This window comes from Saccopteryx bilineata, chromosome 5 (genome assembly GCF_036850765.1).
Source record: "Saccopteryx bilineata isolate mSacBil1 chromosome 5, mSacBil1_pri_phased_curated, whole genome shotgun sequence".
NCBI classification, from domain to species: domain Eukaryota; kingdom Metazoa; phylum Chordata; class Mammalia; order Chiroptera; family Emballonuridae; genus Saccopteryx; species Saccopteryx bilineata.
This window is the reverse complement of record NC_089494.1, coordinates 211,660,956-211,680,836: the sequence shown is the minus strand read 5'-3', so window position 1 is coordinate 211,680,836 and position 19,881 is coordinate 211,660,956. Positions and strand designations below refer to the sequence as shown.

General features: G+C 37.1%; 1 protein-coding gene across 5 annotated transcripts in view; it reads left to right on the top strand.

Annotated features, from left to right (window-relative positions):
* Window positions 1–19,881, top strand: part of SLC4A4 (solute carrier family 4 member 4) — a 432,895-nt gene that overhangs the window by 346,436 nt on the left and 66,578 nt on the right. For all 5 annotated transcript variants that reach the window (XM_066280764.1, XM_066280763.1, XM_066280767.1 and 2 more), the window contains exons 13-14: window positions 2,713–2,846; window positions 9,264–9,535. In XM_066280764.1, the coding sequence (XP_066136861.1) occupies window positions 2,713–2,846; window positions 9,264–9,535 (406 nt within the window). The remainder of the gene's footprint in view (window positions 1–2,712; window positions 2,847–9,263; window positions 9,536–19,881) is intronic.

Here is a 19,881-nt window from a genome sequence, read left to right as displayed (position 1 = left end):
ATAATAAATCACCTTTCTCTGTTTCAAAATTGTCAGCAACAGAATGGAAACTTGAGCACTTACCGAAGGATCAAGTACTGAAATAAAAATAATAACTGTCACACGGCATCCATAAATCAAAGCCATTTTCTGGAAGAGAGTAGCTGTTATCTTTACTGAATGAGCAGAGATGGCTGTTGACCTTTGATAAGTGGAACATAGGGTATGATTTGGGCATTTCTTCTTGAATTCCTTTAGCACTTCCCTAGAGCCTGCAGAGCACATGGAGGTATGATGCACAGAACGAGGAAAAATGCGATGACACTAAGAGACCCTGTTCTTGCCCTCAAAGTCATTAATAGTGATGACCAATCAAATAGAGATTCTTAATCTAGGGTTCCTCCTTTCTTTCTTCACATTCTCTTTTACACCCTATTGATCTTGCAATAGTGAGGATAAGGAGTCACTCCATGCTTGATAAAGAATGATTCAGTGTAACTTTGCTTGTCACATGCACCCAGTGTGGCTTGTCCTGCCCCGTGGAGCATGCCAACCCTACCCTTTCATGTTACACACACTAAAGTAAGTCATGAAAAAGAAAGATAAATTATCAAGACATAGAAAACTCCAAAGTCAATGCACAAGGACTAGAAAAGCCCACATCTAAGAATATCCCAGGTTAAGATACACCTTTTCTCCTTGTTCAGGGTGAAGTGGTAGTTGCGCAGGTACCATACTCCAAAGACTTGTTGTAGCACATCATGTGACATGTGAATCTTCCCCTTTCATTTAACCCTCTGGAACTCAGTGTCTTCATGTGTAAGATTCCCTAGTGCCGATACGACTTGTTGGGCACTAGGGAATCTTGTCTCTGCATAAAAATGCTGCCTGGTCCTGATAACCTTGCTTGTTAGTCTGCTTCCTGAGGAAGAATGGGACAGATATTCTGAACAAGTGTACATTGGTTATAAAATCAAAGATGGCACCCTTCTGCCATGCATTAGGACTCACATCCATGGAAATAAGATCTCCTACCAGACTTCTTAGAAGAAGAAACTGTCCTGAACTCTTTCAGAATGAGTGTACTCTCTTTGTGAGAAGCCAGCTTTATTACTTGTCAACTCTTGTTTTTGTGCCCTGTTCCCACCCCAGCTCCATTATTACAAAGTGCTACACTCATTACAAAGTGCTACGCTCAAGGACCTGTGTATGTTTTATGAATTGAACTCTACCCTTAAAGGGTACTGTTGCTTAAGATGTACTGTTGCTAATGTTATTTTAAGGAGAATGTTGCTGGTTTTTGAAGCAGGGTAAAAATATTTTGAGTAGTTGTTATAATAAAGGTCTACTGGATGACTTTTGAGTGAAGATAGCACTTAGTGTATTTCAGTTTTGTAAGTTGATTTCAAAAAACAATTTCTTTATCACCGTTTGTGTATTATATGGGAGTGAATGAAAAGTTGCTGGAGAACTATTGGGGCAGTGGGAAGGGACTGAGAACATCTCAGATTCCCAGAAATCCACTCTGCTCCACTCAGAGGGTTGTTTAGATTAAGAGGTGTCTTGTTTTATGTAAACAAGCATCATGCTTCTATGAACAAATAATTACTGTTCAGTTAAAGAAGGAAATTTTCCTAGTATTTTATTTTAGCATACACATAAAGTTACAGAAATTACATTATTTTTGTACTATATAAACTTATTGACCATTAAATATATTTTGTCTTTTAAAGATATATAATATATTTACTCATTTAAAAAATGTCTTATCTTACAGGTTTCATGGTTCAGATTTATAGCCTTATATATAGACTAAGAGTCTCTGTCATATTTTTATATTTAAAAATTATCTCGAGAAAATATCATTTTAAATTTACAAAAGGACCTTTTTACAAATAAACCAAATGATACAATTAAAAAAGTTAGCATAATTTTGTAAGCCAGTGATATTCTGTGGTTGATTTTTCTTTGTTCTTGTTTTGCTCAAGGAAGATAATGGTTTGATTTCCAGAGATATAAATAACTACAGGGAGATGTGGCCACACAGGTTTAGCTACTTATAACCCTGCACATATATATATTTCCTCTAAGTCAAAGTAAATCGAAGCTCAAAGCTCCTATGTAAGTTTACGTTGGGCCATGAATATATTATAAGAATATATTTTTTGAATTGATCCCATAGCAATTGTAGGATGGAGGGCAAATCACTTCTGTGTCCCCTTTGCTCCCTTCTCCCTTTGTAAAGCTTTACCCTGAAGAAACAGTTGATGTGCATAAAATGTAGCTACCTATAAGTACCTGCTATGTGCATGGTGAAATCAGGTGACAGTGAACACGAAAGGTGACCACAAGGAGAGAAACACCATCCAAAGCACCCAATCACTTCTGCCCACATGGTGAGACCACATAATGTAATTTTATGTGCAGAAGCTTCAATTAGTATTTTCAGAATGGATCAGAGTCATCTTTCACCTTCTGTAGTCCACCACCAGTCATTTTAGTACTGTAGTTCTTTGGCACAATGCAGCCATTGGGGTAGAGAGGAATGACTAAATTGTATGTGTGGTGAAATGAATGGTGATACTCAAATTGATAAAAATCTACTTGTATCTGTTTGATATGTTGGCTATGGCCCTCATAATAGCATATTCATATGGCTTAATTTCCCTAGTGATATTACACGCAAGAAGAAAAAGACACTCTTTTTTAACACCTGTGTTTTCTTCCCATTAGGGCGTGTTGGAGAGCTTTCTGGGCACTGCTGTCTCTGGAGCCATCTTTTGCCTCTTTGCTGGCCAGCCACTCACTATTTTGAGCAGCACAGGACCTGTTCTAGTTTTTGAGAGGCTTCTATTTAATTTCAGCAAGTATGTATATATATATATATATCTAGTTATAAATTAGGATTGTTTAACTGTAGAACATTCATCATCTAGATAGAGCACAGAATAGTAATTCAGTAGATCAGAACATGGGAGTTGGTAAGACTTGGAGGTTGAAAGACCCTGAGAGATTAAGTAGTCCAACAGTTATTTACATTCGATTCAACTGAGGCCCATATGTTCTATTATCTGCTTGCTCTCCCTCCGTGTCCTCTGATCCTTGTTGTCCTGCTTTGTTCCGCAGGGGGCTGACCTCTGTGGAAGGAGACGCTCAGGCTTCTTTACTCTCTGGCTTCCTGTTGGGTGTGCCTGAGTGCAGAGCACCGATAGGACAGGAACGAAAGAGGGCAGGATGTGTGTCTGCCTCCTCCCACCTCGCTGTCTCTGCTTTAGCGCAGTAGTCTGATGGTGGCTTGTCTCTCATGGGCATGACAATTATGATATTAATATTTTCTTTGAGGAATTGATGGATTGTTGTAAGAAGAAAATCGAGTTAAGCATATTTTCCAAGTGGCCACATTAGTACACAAATGGATTTAAAATAAAATTGGGTGTTCTGGCCTCTTTCTAATGACTTGAAGAGAGAATTGCCTTTACTGGCAGATCTCAGTCCTTAAACAGATTGCAGAAATTCACAAAACTTGCTAGTACTTGTTGGAATTTCTATATTCTTTTATTATACATTTTTAGGATTTTAATGTTAGAAATATCATTACTTATATAATACCCCATCGACTAAAGGATTCATATGATTGCCTTTGAAACTGTGTGCCATCAGAAATTATAACAAGGCAGAAAAGAGGATTATTTAAACCTAGTGTTTTGAAAACTAGATTGAGAACATCAGTAAGGTTCTTAGAATTTAGATTCTGAATTGTAAATAATGTCATGAGTTTTCTGTAGTTCATTACTACACATCCCTCCTCCATTATAATTCTCAGAAGGACATAGGAAAGAATTCTGCTCATGTCAGTTTATAGAAAGAGTCAAACAGTTTTTATATGTTTAAGAAAACATTGTGTGAGACAAGAAAGCCTCTGTGGAAATATTAAACAAGCATGTACTATAAACAGGAACAAATATGCACAACCTCTGCGGAAAGATTTATTGGATGCAATGTGATCAGAGCCTTAATCTACAGAAAATGTTTGCATCTCAGTTTACTTTATATAATTGGAGAGAGATTATTTCCTTTCACTAAGCAAATTCCTTTCTCACTTTCCCTTCTGTTTCATCATAATTGCTAACATAAACTTAGTTCCAAGTGATTTATTTGAAAACAATTGTAAAACAACAAGAAACATCGTAACTCAGTGATGGATTTAAGGTAGGGTTTCTCAAATTTTTTTGTGTGGCAGAACTTAGCATTTTATTTACAGTGCTGAATCACTTAAATATAACAACAGTGCTAATATTTTGTCTAGATGCACAGTATTTGTGTAGATCACTAATTCCCAAAGTGTATTTCATCAATCAGTAGTTCCATAAGATGCTCTATGAAAAAAATCTTTCTGATTCCAACATGTCTGGGAAATGCTGTTTTTATATCTCCCTCTTGATAGTTCACTTTTACACGTTAGCTTACTAGGGCTTCTGAGGAATTCTTCAGGAAAGAAGCTGTTTTACTCTGTCTTTTCCAGACCTTCTCCAACATATTTTAAGATTTTTTTTTTGAGAAATAGGTAAATTCTTGTTTTGCAGGTTCACTGAACTCAGATGGTAACTCCATATAGTCCACAGGTTTTATCTGACATGGAATGTAGGTTTTAATGTTTGTCCTGTAAACTGAAGAATCATAAAAGAATGAGTGATGTGTTGTAAACTTTTAAAATTAGTAACAAAATGAAGGAAAGAGCTAGCAACTCTTTTCCCAATTCTGCAGTATTTTGGGGGTTATTTTTATACATTGTATCCCAATAATAAATAATTAGATTAATTTTTTTTTTTTAGTGAGTAATCTGAGAGCAGTTTAAAAAATTTGTTGTGCCTGACCAGGTGGTGGCACAATGGATAGAGCATCGGACTGGGATGTGGAAGACCCAGGTTCAAAACTCCGAGGTTGCCGGCTTGAGTGCACTTGAGCATGGGCTCATCTGGTTTGAGCAAGGCTCACCAGCTTGAGCCCAGGGTTGCTGGCTTGAGCCAGGGGTCACTTGGTCTGCTGTAGCCCCCCATTCAAGGCATATATGAGAAAGCAATTGATGAACAACTGAGGTGCCACAGTGAAGAATTGATCCTTCTTATCTCTCTCCTTCCTGTCTGTCCCTATCTGTCCCCCTCTCTGTCTCTCTATGTCTCTCTCTGTCTCTGTCAGACACACAAAAAAATATTTGTTGTAAGCCATGTAGAAAGTTAAAGTTGGATTTTAACCTGTATAATTGTTATTTGATCATTAATAATTTTCTTATGTTTTTAAAAAAATTTACTTAGAAGTCTTCAAATGATTCTCTTCTATTATATTATCGTATTTATTAATTTACCGTATTATTAATTAAGGAGTTTTATTTATTTTTCAGTAGCTGAACATTAATTTCTGTAGCATGTTTCAAATAGGAGTTCTTCAGTTTGTCTGTGTCCTTGGTTTTGTGCTACTCAGAAAGTAATTCAAAACATCCACAGACACTGAATGGTATCATGAGGGTATAAACCCATTTTCTCCTTCCAGTCTGCCATAGTTTTTTTTTCATCTCTTACTGTCATTTTCTGTTACTTTTTATAACTTAATTGCTGTTGAAACTTGGCACCAAAGGGACTGATAGTCTTCGTGGATGTAATATTGCCATGTTATTGTAGTCATTACTATTGATCACTTTGATTTTAAAAGTTTCTCATCTCTTCCTCTTTGTTCTTGCAGCTGTAAACATTTTCATAATTACATGCCATTGGTTTTAGTGATTTGTATTTGTATTTTATTCTTGTAGAGCTACTCTGGAGAGTATTTAAGTATTTTAGAGCAGCTAGTTTGGTATATTATTTAGGTCCTAATATATAAGTTTACACGTGCATTTTTTTCTTTTTGACTCAAACTGATAATGTTCCTAATCATTAGCCTAGCTAATGATTTGTATATTATCCTGTCTTATAAACATCAGTTCAATAAACAACTTAGCATTCTTAGAACAAATCAAGATTGCTCTTTCATGTTGTTAGGAAGCAAAGCTGACCCTTGGTTAAAACTTTAATTTTATTTTAATTGAAAAGCCTGTTGTCTCAGAAGTAATAAGACTTTAACACTAACACATTGTGTGACAAGGTCAGTTACTGTCAGTTTCTATAACTCAGCCACGTATCTCTCAAAGATACGGATCAAACAGTGCATAGAATTAGAGTGGACTTTCAGCAATAAAGGAACCTGGAGACAAATGCCAAGGGTGTCTTCAGAAAGATTGCAGGAAATCTGTATCTACTCCAGTGTTAATAATCCCCTGCTTTGGTGATGCATTTCAACTGTGTGATTTGGTGAGGCCATAGAAATAAAGAACAGTGACCTTAAGGCCTACCCTATCTTATACTAAATACAAATAGGGTACAGAAACCATGGTGTAATTTTTAAAAAAAACCAGAACAAGAATATAGAGATTTGTTTTCTGGTCTAGCTCTGCCAGTAAAACCTTGCCATTGGAGAAATGACAGCTTCCACTGACCCTGGTGTCCTCATCTATGAAATGAGGTGTATTTAACTAGTAGGTACCTGTGTTAGTCAAGATTCTCCTGAGAAACAGAACCAATAGGGTGTGTATGTACATTTATAAAGAGATTTATTATAAAGGAATTAGGTCATATGCTTCTCGCAGTTGGCAAGTCCAAAATCTTCAGGGAGAGTGCACAGCCTGGAGACCCAGGAGAACCGATATTCCAGTTCAGGTTTGAAGGTTGTCTGATGCTATAGATGTAGGAAGAGCCCATGGTATAGATCCCTGGTTGGCAAACTCATTAGTCAACAGAGCCAAATATCAACAGTACAACGATTGAAATTTTTTTTGAGAGCCAATTTTTTAAACTTAAACTATATAGGTAGGTACATTCCTTATCAAGGTAGCACCCGCACATGGTATTTTGTGGAAGGGCCACACTCAAGGGGCCAAAGAGCCACAGTTTGCTGACCAGAGGTATAGATGAAGTCCAAAGACAGACTGCTGAAGAATCTGGCTTGAGGGAGGCCAGTCTTGTAATTCTATTCAGACCTTCAACTGATTAGACATAGTCCACCCACATTATGGAAAGCACTCTGCTTCACTCAAAGTCTACCAATTTAATGTTAATTTCATCCCCAAATGCCCTTATGGAAACATTCACAATAATGTTTGCCCAAATATCTGGGTACCCTGTAGTCCAGCTGAGTTGACCCATAAAATTAACTACCACATTATCTAAGGAACTTTTAAATCTAATATTCTATAAAATTTTTAGTCAATTATCTCCTGATTACATGTGATACCTCATAGGCCGATGTCAGAAACTATCTCAGCCAAGTCCTGGGTCACAGGCATACATGAATCCATCCAGCAAGAAAATTTATATTTGATTCTGAGAGCAATGGGAAGCAATCAAAAGGTTTTGGGGGTATCTGTCTGATTTACATTTTAAAAGATCATTTTGGTTGTGATGTGAAAAATAACTGAGTAGAGCAAGCATAGATATGAGTAAGGATATCAGTAGAGAGGTTCTTATGATAATTAGGCCATGAATTCTCGTTGGCCCAGACTCGGTTGTTGGAGGTGAAGCTGTTGATATGATGTCTTTGGGAAAGGATGAAAATATATCATTAATGTGCTCTGGCTGGTGGCACGTGGATAGAGCGTTGTCCCGGAGCGCTGAGCTCACCGGTTTGATCCTCGGTGGCCAACGGGATCCCAAGGCTGCTGGCTCGATCCTGAGGGCACCAGCTCAAGCCCTGGTCTGGGCACATATGAGAAGCAGTCAATGGGTGCACAGTTAGATGGAACAACGAGTCAATGCTTCTCTCTTTCTCTCTCTTTCCCCCTCTCTCTCTCTCTTTTGAAAAAAAATGTATGTATATCTCACTGACAGTTATCAGAAACCTGTTGTCTAAAATCAAGGATATAGAGCTTCAAGCATATATGATCATTGCTATATTTCTTTTCCTCATACAAAAAATGTAATGACTACTGCTTGCTTTTTTAATCACTAAAGTTGTAAGAAAAAATACTGTAAAGCTCTTCCCACATAATTTTAAATGATTCAGTATGAAATGGTAAAATGTCAATACTTGGCCGTCTTTTCCTAAATGTGAATCTTGAACTATTGACTGATGAGAAATAGAAAGGCCTCAGAAACAATGGCCTCCTTAGATGGAAGCAGCCTGCTCTCAGAGCCTGTAGGACAGAGAGAAAAGGTATTCACACGGTGATCTTTCACACACAGCTTCAGCAGAAGGTGTCATGGCGACAGGTAAGTGTTGAGAAGTGGTCACATCTGCTTCTAGCATGGCAAGACCGCCTTTCTTGATCTGCCCACAGCCTGTAATTCTAATCTCCTTTCTTCGCGTTGGTGGCACTTTGTCCACACCAAGCGTTACATGTGGTCTCGTGCATTTGTTTTAAGATTTTTTAAAAAAAATTATTTATTCATTTTTAGAAAGAGAGAGAGAAAGAAAGGGGGAGGAGCAGGAAGTATCACCTCACATATGTGCCTTGACTGGACAAGCCCAGGGTTTCAAACCAGTGACCTTAGCATTCCAGGTTGATACTTTATCTACTGCACCACCACGGGTCATTCTGGACTCATGTGTTTTTAAGTCCTTTTTCAACTCTTCCTGGTTTGATGTCCCGTGGTCTTCCCAGAAAGTTCTTATTTCAATACTTAGAGTTCTTTTCTGCAGCTGCATCTGTCCCCCAGCCAGAATTAGTTACTTCTTGTGTGACACTGTGTGAACAGTTAGATATCACTTAGGATTTTATAGTGAGATTATGTTTATCAGTCTGTCTCCCTCGATAGACTGCGATGACCTGGGGACAGAGAACATATTTATCTCTGTCTTTATTAACTAATAAAGCTCACAAACATTTACTGAGCATGTACTGGGTTCCAGTATTAGATTTTCAAATTGTTTGCTTTATAAGTTCTGTGAAGGCAGGGAACACATTATTATTATTATTATTTTGAGTGAGAAAATGCGTGAATTATTTACAAACACGTGGTACGGCTGCTTATGATGTGCTTTCTTCCAACTGGAATATTTCTGTATAGTAGTGTAATAATTGTACAAGACCAAATCCTTAAACTTAATGTTTTCTGGGAAAAAGAATTAAGAATGAGCTTTTATCAAGGGGCTCAAAGTGATCTTGTATTTTTAGTAATCTGTCTGCAGACATTTGGTAGTTTTATAGTATTCTTTGTGGTCATTGGAGAAGGAGTCTAACATTTCTTTCTTCTTTTCAGGGACCATGATTTTGACTATTTGGAGTTTCGCCTGTGGATTGGCCTGTGGTCAGCCTTCCTGTGTCTCATTTTGGTAGCCACGGACGCCAGCTTCTTGGTTCAGTACTTCACTCGCTTCACTGAGGAGGGCTTCTCTTCTCTGATTAGCTTCATCTTTATCTACGATGCTTTCAAGAAGATGATCAAGTTAGCCGACTACTACCCTATCAACTCTGACTTCAGAGTGGGCTACAATACTCTCTTTTCCTGTGCCTGTGTGCCACCCGACTCAGGTGAGGACATCGTGTTCCGTGTCTGTGCTTGCCCTGAGTGTGCGAGGGGAAGAGTGGGTTTCATACACGCTAACTCTCAACCTGGGATTGTGATCTGCAGGAAGGGATTTCATTTTATTTTCTCTGCAAAACCATCCTGCTGAATGTGAAGTCTTGCCTGAGGTATCTTAGCCAGGTATTCATTTAGGAAGGGACACCTGGAGCTCTGCACTATGGACACAACTAGCTCAATACTAAGCTGAACTCAAACTGCAGTAGTTGCAAGACCCTTTGTGTTTACTATTAGTGATCCTATCAGGAAACCACGTACGTGTAGTAACAGCAGAAGAGAGGAAACCTAGTCCTCGGAACTTCTACCCCATATTTCACTGCTTCTTTATTGCTACAGAGATCTCTTCCTTTATGTAAACTCTAAATAGATTATTTTAAGCCTATAAAAGCAACAAAAAAATAATTCACTTCTTTTAATTTGAAGCATGAAATTAAAAATAAATTTATACTGGAGTCACTGAGTAGTGAGGTAGAGCCTTGATGTTTGTCTCTGTTAGAAAACGTGAATGGGAAAGGAAAGGAAAGAAACGGAATAAAAGAAAGAAAGAAAAGAAGGAATGTGGTGTTCTCAGAGATTTATAGTCTAGAGTCAGGGAAGACGTAAAAGTAAAATTAACTTCTGGGTAAGAAATATGATTCTATACATCTTAGCACGTTAGTATCCATCTTGCCAAATCTGAGAACTTTTTTTACAAAAAAAGTGTTTGACCGGATCTTTGGAAATTGTTTTTGCAGTAATTCATCATTATTTTATAATATGAAAGGCATTTGGATAAAAGAAATCACTTTGAGGAAATTTGCTTTACAGACAAGTAAATGGTAATGGTGCTAGTGATCCCAAGTTATGCAATTAGCTACAGGTTGATGCTTCTTAATAGAAAAACTGACATACAATCTATGCTTTTTAGATTCTAGCACAGAAGTACAGCAGTGTTCTGAGGGCATTGTTATTTGGGTCATGAGTGTGGGACATGTTCTTGCAACATCCACTTTTACTTACAAAGTCTGAATAAAAAAACCTTAATATTTGTGGTAAAATGAACATGGCTATGTTATAGACTGGAATGCAAAATGCTTATGAATTTAAAACTAAAGAAAATGCCGTGAAGAATTTTAATGCATGTGGCAGGCTGTGTCAGATTACTCCCAGATATTTGAGTTGTATGTCTTCATTCTTCTCTGCCACTTTGGTGGAGAAGTCTTTGAAGACTGATATCATCTTGAGTGGTGAGAGAAAAGAAAACAGTATCATTCTAAAAATGGGTCTGTCAGTAACACTGATGAAAAGATGGGGCATTTTGGGGCTTGGCACTCATGGATATTTTTGTATTTGTTTAAGGAAAATTAACACATATTAAAAGAAAATATATGCTTAAAAGCAAAGGGGAGAGAGTACAAAGTGCAAATGTGAAAATTCAGAAGAACATGAATGACATATAGTTAGTTATAAAGGCCTATTATTGTCAAGATGTATACTGATTGGAAATATTTTGTAACTTAAAATAGTGCTTAAAAGTAGGTATTCAATACATGATATATACTATTATTAGAATCAATTCTATATGCTCCCCAGAGAAACACAGATGTTACTATTACACAACCATGGAGAGCTCTTCCCAGGAGAGAAGGGGGTAAAACCCTAGATATCATCTGTCCTGGACTTTCAGGGGAAGTCCAGACTTCACATGTTAAAAATATTGGATCACAGATATACAGCAGGTCCTTGAATAACATTGTTTCATTCATAGTCATTTTGTTACAACATTAATGAGATGCTGTAGGAACTTAACTCTTGTTTTTATCAGCTAGCCTACAGGAAAATTGCTTTCCTTATACATAATTTTGCCTTAAGTCACAACCTTTTGACAATGTTAAATGAGGACTTGCTGTATTTAATTGTGGGATTTTGAACTGTCTTTTTCATTTATTTATTTTTATTTATGTATATGTATATACTTATTTATTTATGGAGAAGTCTGTAAGCTGAATGCTTCGGCGAGTATGAGTAATCATACACTAAGATTTTCTAAGGGACAAAGATACTACGCAGCTGTTCTGAGGTTTGAAATGTTCATAAAGGCAGTTGAGGGCTTTGTCAGCACACCTGTTACAAAAACGGGTCTACCTATTGTCAGCCCTGTACCTTCCTGAGGCTAAAGGAAACACTTGGATCCATTGTTTTAATTGGATGCTGGCAGAGAAGGTAGAATGAAAACCAGGAAGCCATATCTGAATGTGCTTTTATGAAGAAAGTTTAAAAAGATTTTACATGTAATTTTCCTTCCAAGAAGGATCTTTGTTTTCCAAAAAAGTGGTATTGAGTGTTGAACTGATCTGACATTTGGCACAACAACTGCTGGCTGACGTGGTGATGGCTTTTCCTTTGATCTGTTTCCCCAGGTTGTGTAAACGTCAGTCCTAAATAGCTAGAAGTAGTCTTGGAAGGGCTGACAATTCCTCCTACCTCTAGGTGGTACCAGTTAAAGCAGTGCCGCAGGGCTTTGAAGTCAGAAAATCATATGTTCCAGTCCCAGCCTGGTAATGCTCAGGGTCTGACTTTCATTTCCCAAAGCAGCTTAGCCTTATCCGATCATCTGTAAAATGGAGTTAGATAGTACCTACCTTATAGAATTGTTTTGAAGGCAGAAAACAGAGATCTTATAGAGAAAGTGCTTAGGACAGTTTTTAATATGTAATAAATAAATTCAATGTTAACTGCCATAATTTTTGCTGTTATTATTCATTAATATTTAAGGCTTATGAGTAGCCTTTAAGTATGCACGATGGAACAACCGAATCAGTCTTCATCGTTCTCCCTTCTGAGCAAACGTTCTTGGGCAGTTGGCCCATTCTTCAGTAAGGCTGATGATTGCACTCTGTAGTTTTAGAGTCATCCAGATGCATGGCTCTCGTGCTGGATATATTCATGAATGTGAGGATTATACAAACCTATGGGGATGGAACCTGTTTCTGGTTTAGAAAAAGAATGGTTATTTGCATTTTCATGACAGTCCATGTTCTACAGAACCACTTAAGATGAATGATTCTGTATTTCTCCAATAACCTTAGTATGTTTTTATAGCAAACTTAAAAAATCCACCATAAATTTAGTACTTCATGATAACAGACTGAAAAATGATAGTGAGAAAATAAGGCAGTTGCATGTACAGCTAGAGTAAGTCTTTTAAAAACAACAAAAGACTGGTCTTTCATCACAACATGCATTCCTAGTAAAAGAATTCAGTCAATGAGTCAATAATATTTAAACTGGCGGATGTCTTGTTTTTCAATTCTGGGGCAGTATGTAACAGTGAACCAGCAACTGCACAGATGTGGTGTGATCCTGCAAACTGAGAAGTGACTTGACAGGAGAGAAAACAGGAATCAGTTTCTTACTAAGAAAACTCTCTTCATGGCCACAATAAAAAAAACTGAGTTTTGTTTTTTTTTTGGTGATCTTTCTTGTTCTCACTTGCTTCCCTAAAATTCATCACTTTCTGAGTTTTCTTTTTTTTTAATTTATTTTTTATTTAAGTATAGTTGGCATACAATTTTATATTGGTTATATTAGTTTCAAATGTATAGTGAATTGACATTTTTATACCTTATCATGTGATCACCCTGCTCATTCTAGTAGTCATCTATAACCTTGTAAACTTATCACAATATTATTGACTGTATTCTCCTTGCCCTTTTGACTATATTCACCCATGTCCCACCCCTCCTTTCTGGTAACCATCCCTTTGGTCTCTGTTACTGTGAGTCTGGGTTTTTATTAACTGATTTTATTGGAGTGACACTGGTTGACATAATTAAACAGGTTTCAGATGCCCAATGCTAAGACACATCTCCGTACACAGTATTATGTATTCACCACCACCCCCTCCCATTAGTTTGATTTTAGATTTACACATATTTCTAAAGTCTGGGTCAAATGAAAAGCTGACTTTTATTCCAAAAGTAATTAACACTATTTTAAAAACAACACATTTTCTAATAAGCAATCTGTGTATTTATGTGTGTGTGTGGGGGTGTCCTACTTCATTGCAAATAACACAGTTCTTAAAAAAAAAGGGAAACAGACCCTCAGTAAATTGTTGTTGATGGTAAAAGGGAAGAAAAAGGGGTAGAGGAAAGGAAAAAAGAAAGTCCATGTCCTATTCCCTATTTACAAAAGTCTGACATTTATGTTTGCAAATGAATTATGTAAATTCCTCTTCGAAGAGCTGAACATCTCACCTCTAGGACTTTGAAGCCTTCTTTTACATGATTACATATGGTGTATGTATGTTTGTTAACACTTCTGTAGTCTTGAGATTCAGTGGAATAGTGTTAAAATCATCTAAATATGATGCACTGAACGCCTTAATATTTTTTCTTTAAAGATTTTTAAAAAATTTATTCATTTTAGAGAGGGGAAAGGGAGAAAGAGAGAGAGAGAGAAGGGGGAGGGGAGCAGGAAGCATCAACCCCCATATGTGTGGTGCCCACACTTTAGCACCTGTGTGCGTTTGCCTGATGTTTCAAGGTTGCGGTGACTATACACTCGGGCATGATAATATTTTGGAAAGGGTTGAAATACATATTCTGACCAGGTGTTGGTTTTGTATTTGGAGGGGAAAAAAAGCCTTGGTAAAAGTGAGAAACAAATTAGAAAACCAAGAGAAAATTGCCTCAAGGTGATAGACACTATCCTTTATTATTAACATAAAAGATATGTTTTATTGATTCATTGTTGACTGTTCCAGGGAGAACCTGCTTAATAATGAATGAATGAGTAAGAAGAATAAAGCCTTTTTCAGGCACCGAGTGCATTATTGCCTGTAGTGCCTCTAAAAGATGACCTTCTGTGTGGTGTGAACCTGTGAGACCACATCAGGTGATTGGAAGTAGCCGTGACGTTCATTTCCGTACTTCTGTTCACAGCACGAGGAGGCTTCCGGGTGCTCTAAGATGGTTGTCCCTGGAGTGGAATTTCATTACCATTTCTTTCTATATAGTTTCTCTATTATCTTAGTAACTGCTATCCACCGATATGTTGTAACCATTAAAGAACTGCTGGACCATGTCCCCCATGGTCCCATATTATAGTCAATATGTATTTCATAATTAGAAAACCCATTAAAAGAAAACTAGGAAATAAAAGATAATCCTAACTTATCTTCCATGACCTGCATCGTATTCTGTGCAATGTTTTTCACTATGTGTTATTCCCTCTTTGGATGATAAAGCAGGTTTAAGCCATAGATTAATGTTTAAATAGGAAGTACCGGCCCTCTGGTGGAGCATTACTAGGGCTTGCCTTTGCAAGGACACTTGACCAGCATGCTGACCTGTTATCATTCATGGTAATTCAGTCTTTTAAGCAAACCCAAGGTATCTGAAGGATCCATTGTTTTAGTTTGCTTTTACTGTCCTAACCTCTCATTTAGCAGTTCCTGTATTATACTTGCAGGAATCAGAAAAGGAGAGGTAGTGAATTTGGAAAATTTCCTGACCTGGAAATTCTCTAGCTTTGGGGGTATATAAAACACAGATTTTAGAAACATACCCTTGAAAAAATGTCTATACACATGCTAATACAAGGATGAATGGGTAAGAAAGAGAAGTTTTTGTGAAAATAGTGGCAAAGCTATACAGCTTAATCCCTGACCATAGCTCGGCCCTTTAACTTGCAGGGCATCATCGTAGGTGAACATGTGGAAAGTTTCCATGGAGTGAAGAGTGTCATAACTGGAACCTGCGAGTTATAGTGAAAATCTCAAGCATCAGGCTTGGTAAAAATACTTAGGTAAGACTAACCTGTAGTGGCACAGTGGATAAAGCATTGATTTGGAATGCTGAGGTCGCCGGTTTAAGACCCTGGGCTTGCCCGGTCAAGGCACATACAAGAAGCAAAGTGATGCTTCCTGTTCACCCCCCATCCTTGCTCTCTCTCCTCTCTCTAAAATCAATGACTGGAATCTTTAAAAAAAATTTAAAAAAATACTTAGGGAAACAAAAAGAATAATAACAAGAAAAACTTTCTATTAATTTTGTTTTCAGAATAAAGTCTGAAATACTGGTAGGTAATTTTCTTAAGAGCTACTTCTCTCAAAGTTTCCCTCACTTGCCTTGTGGTCCCTACAAAAAGTATTTGCCCTTTTACTGATCTAGAAATTTAAAACATAAATATTTAAATTTATCACGAGGCTTGTGCTTAAGTTTTCCAGGGCCTTAAATAAATCTGACACGACCAGGGAGGCAAGAAGCTTATTCAATTTTATTCTGTATCTATTTTCCAGTTGTTCAGTTTCCTAAAGATGTTGCTTAAATAGAATGGAATAAAACATTAAAGTTTTATTATCATGAAGAATACTCATAAATTCATTCTAATTCAGAGCAGCTTAGTCAGTTTCACATTATTGTAACCCCACAGCTATGTGGATAGTATATATTCAGACCTGGCTAATGTTTACTAAGCACCATTCAAAGGTCAGACATTTTATTAGGGGATTGTAATAACTTATATTTTAATATCTATATTATAATATTATAATATATATGTATTTAGGCATGACATGAACTTGTGAGTTAGCTAACATTCTTTCCCAGAATGAAGTTCTGTTTTTCCAGGTCATAAAGCTAATGATCATCTTAACTGCATTTATTTCCCTCTTACCTGGTCCTGGGCACGGTGCTAACAGTTTTGCCTCTATTGTTTTATTTAATTCACACAGTAACCTTATGAGGTAAGTGGCTTCAAATCCAATTTCACAAAGGAGGGACTTGTAGTCAAGAGGAGTGAGGTAACTTCCTCAAGATTATGTGGCGAGGGAGTTTGGGAACCCGTGTTTCTGAAGCTGGTGGAGCCAGAATTCCATTATGGTTCTCCCAGTGTACTTTCTCTGCATTGTGATGTGCTGGTACATCAGAGCAGATAGAGCTGCCTCAGTGGCCAGCTTTTCTCGTACTTGACCTCGTGGCCTCAGGTGCTCTTTTGTGTGTATTCTTGATGGTACATTTCCTGCTAATGTGTAAAGCCGAGGAATCAAGGTGCCAGGTTACTAGAGGAGAAAGAAGGACAGCCTTCAACAGTGCAGTTGATAGTCCCTCTATAGGAGGTCTACTAACAAGGACAAATGTATAAGTCCACGCATAGCTCCTGCAACCTGTTCTTTCTCTAGATCTCTCATTAAACAGAAAGAAGGAAATACCAGCTAAAGATTGAAAACTCACAGACACGTGTTTAAATATCTGTTACTGACCATGATTATTCCTCTGTTCCAGAGGATCAGCTAGAATTTGATACAAGGGAAGGAGGATCAAGAAGTGAAAAGCCAAGTAACATAAAACGATCAACCCGCGGAAACTCCCTGAAACCAAGTATGGGACACAGACTGTCCCAGTAACAATTGGCTAATTCTAAATGAGCCAGAATCTTAGGGCAAAGAGTTTCTTTGCTTCATAAGCCATGGTGCTAAGCAAATAATGAAGACAGAATGCAGCGTGTTTTGGCTTTTCCATTTGACCTTTCCAGAAACCCAATTAAAGATATTGCAAATTCTATATAAACAGACCATGCTGCAGTTGGTTGCCAAAATATTTGCATTGTGTGTGTGTATATCCAAATGATGACCAATGGCTCTTGAAGACCAAGCTCCCAATTGGAATTGATCATTTTTTTTCCTCTGGGAGCTTAAATAAATTAACTTTTAATCTTATTTATGGACTCTACCATAGTCTGCCAATATATATTTATGGAAGTGCTTGTTTATATATTTATTTTGAAGTCTTTCTCTTGAAGCAGCTGCTTATTAAAATAAGTATGAAAGTTTATATTTTTTTACTGTCCTTTCTATACTGGTCTTATGGTGCCAGTATTTTGAGAGCCAATGGGCTTCAATAGTTTATCTCAGAGGAAAACTGAAAAGATAAAAGGAATTTTATGAGCAGAATTGACATGTATCCAAAACTTCAGAGCAGTTACTAAAAGTTCAGATTGTAATCCTATTTTAGTTTACTCATGGTATTTATTAATCTGTCATTCATTTCACACAAAAAATAAAATTGACTATTTTTTCCTGTCACTCCTTAGTCCTTGTTTTTATGTAAAAAAAAGTGTGCTGCAAAAAGACACTCTTGTGACAGGAGGCTCATAAAATCACATGAAAGAATCTAGCTCAGGAAGAACAGCTTCCCAGACTCCATCCAGATTGTGTCTGTAATTTCACATACGCTGCTTTTCTTCAAATGCTCAGACAGGTCAGACATTCCAGCTTTTAGTCAAGATTCACATCATCTAACATCCTTGAGTTTGGTGGCCACATAAATCATCTTGATTTTGATAATTAGAAATGCTGAGTAGGAAAAGAAAGAACAGGCTGGGTACCCACTCTACTTCTGATTGACTGTCATCCTGGGCACATAAACCTGGCGTGGCATGCTTCAGAGACCCATCCAAATAAACAAGGTATAAAAGTATACCTGCTATACAGTCTTGAATGTTTTATTTTATTTATTTTGAGATTTTATTCATTGATTTGAAAGAGAGAGTGAAAATGGTGGGGAGGGGAGGGGGAAGCATCCACTAACTCATAGTTGCTTCTGGTATGTGCCTTGAGCAGGCAAGCTTGGGATTTCCAACTGGCGACCTCAGCAGTCCAGGTTGATGCTTTATCCCCTGCGCCACCACAGGTCAAGCTGGTCTTGAATGTTTTTGAGTGAACAAATGAAATAATGTAAGAAATGTGCTTTAAACTTTTTAGAACAAAATAGTAATAAAAATCTAGGTTTTGTTCCTAGTAATTTCAGGATATCTTTCTTTTGGGAATGGATTCATGTTTGGTTTTATTGTTTGGGCCAACCATCCTTTAACCTGTTTTGATTCTATCTGTGACCTGTAATGGAACAGAGAGAGAATATACAAAAAGACAGTTTGTATGCATGCTTGTTTTACCAAGGAAATAGGAAATCCCTGGCAGCAGCTAGCTCTAGGTTAAAAGTTTAACAGTTCAAAGATCAGAATGAATTCTAAAACAGAGAAGAACTAGGACTCAGGCTGAATATTTTCTCTCCTTTTATTTGCTTTTCTTCATTTTGTTTGACTTTATCTGCTTTCATTCATTTGTGTGTACAAATTAAATGACCCCTTTCTTAGCTTCCTTTATTGACAGTAAACAAATATTTTTTTAGCTTTATTGAAATATAATTGACAAAATTTTAGTATACTTAAAGTGTGCAATATGATTTCATTTACATATACATTGTGAAAAATTGCCCAAGATATTTAACGCAGCTATAACTTCACATGTTTATTTGGTGAGGACACTTAAGTTGTACTCTGAGCAAATTTTAATTATACAATGTGGTATTATTAATTATAGTCACCATTTTTTTCATGTTAGATCCTTAGACCTGGTTCATCTTATGGCTGAAAGTTTGTGCCCTTTGCCAACCTGTCCCTATTCTCCAACCCCCACCCCCTGGCAACCACCGTTTTACTCTCTGTTTTTATGTTATTCTTCCTTTTCTTTTAGATTCTACCTATAAGTGGTACCATGCAGTATTGCCTTTGTCTGGCTTATTTCACTTAACGTAATGTGCTTCATGTTTATCCACATTGGTGCAAATGGCAGGATTTCCTCCTTTTTATAGACTGAATAGTAGCACATATTTTTGAGTTTCTGTTAGTTAAGTGCCAAACTGGGCAGATTCTGGGAAAAAGCAGGGAACATGACATGCACCTTCTATTCTTCCCTGACGGATCTTACATTCTAAATTTTAACAATCAAATAAGCCTGTTTGGTTCTCCTTAAATGTTTATGTAGGCTAAACCCAAACCATGGCACACCAGAAGGACAGGCGAGGAGCCTGGGCAAGGGATGGTGCTTAGGAACCAAACAGTAATTAGCAATTCAGATATTAAGTAAACTATATAATTCTCAAGAGCAAAAAACTGATTAGTGTTAATTCATAATATTTTCACAAATTAGGAATATTCTGAATAATAATTTATTATAATACATAAAGCTTCACTTATTTGGAAAATGGCTCATCTGATAAAGAATAATGTTTTAATTGTAGAATACTTTTTTATTTTGACAGAGATAGAGAGACAGAAAGAGGGACAGGTAGGGACAGACAGACAGGAAGGAAGATAGATGAGAAGCATCAATTCTTCATTGTGGCACCCTAGTTGTTCATTGATTGTTTTCTCATATGTACTTTGCCAGGGGGTCTATAGCAGAGCGAGTGACCCCTTGCCTAAGCCAGCAACTTTGGGCTTCAAGGCAGTGACCTTTGGACTCAAGCCA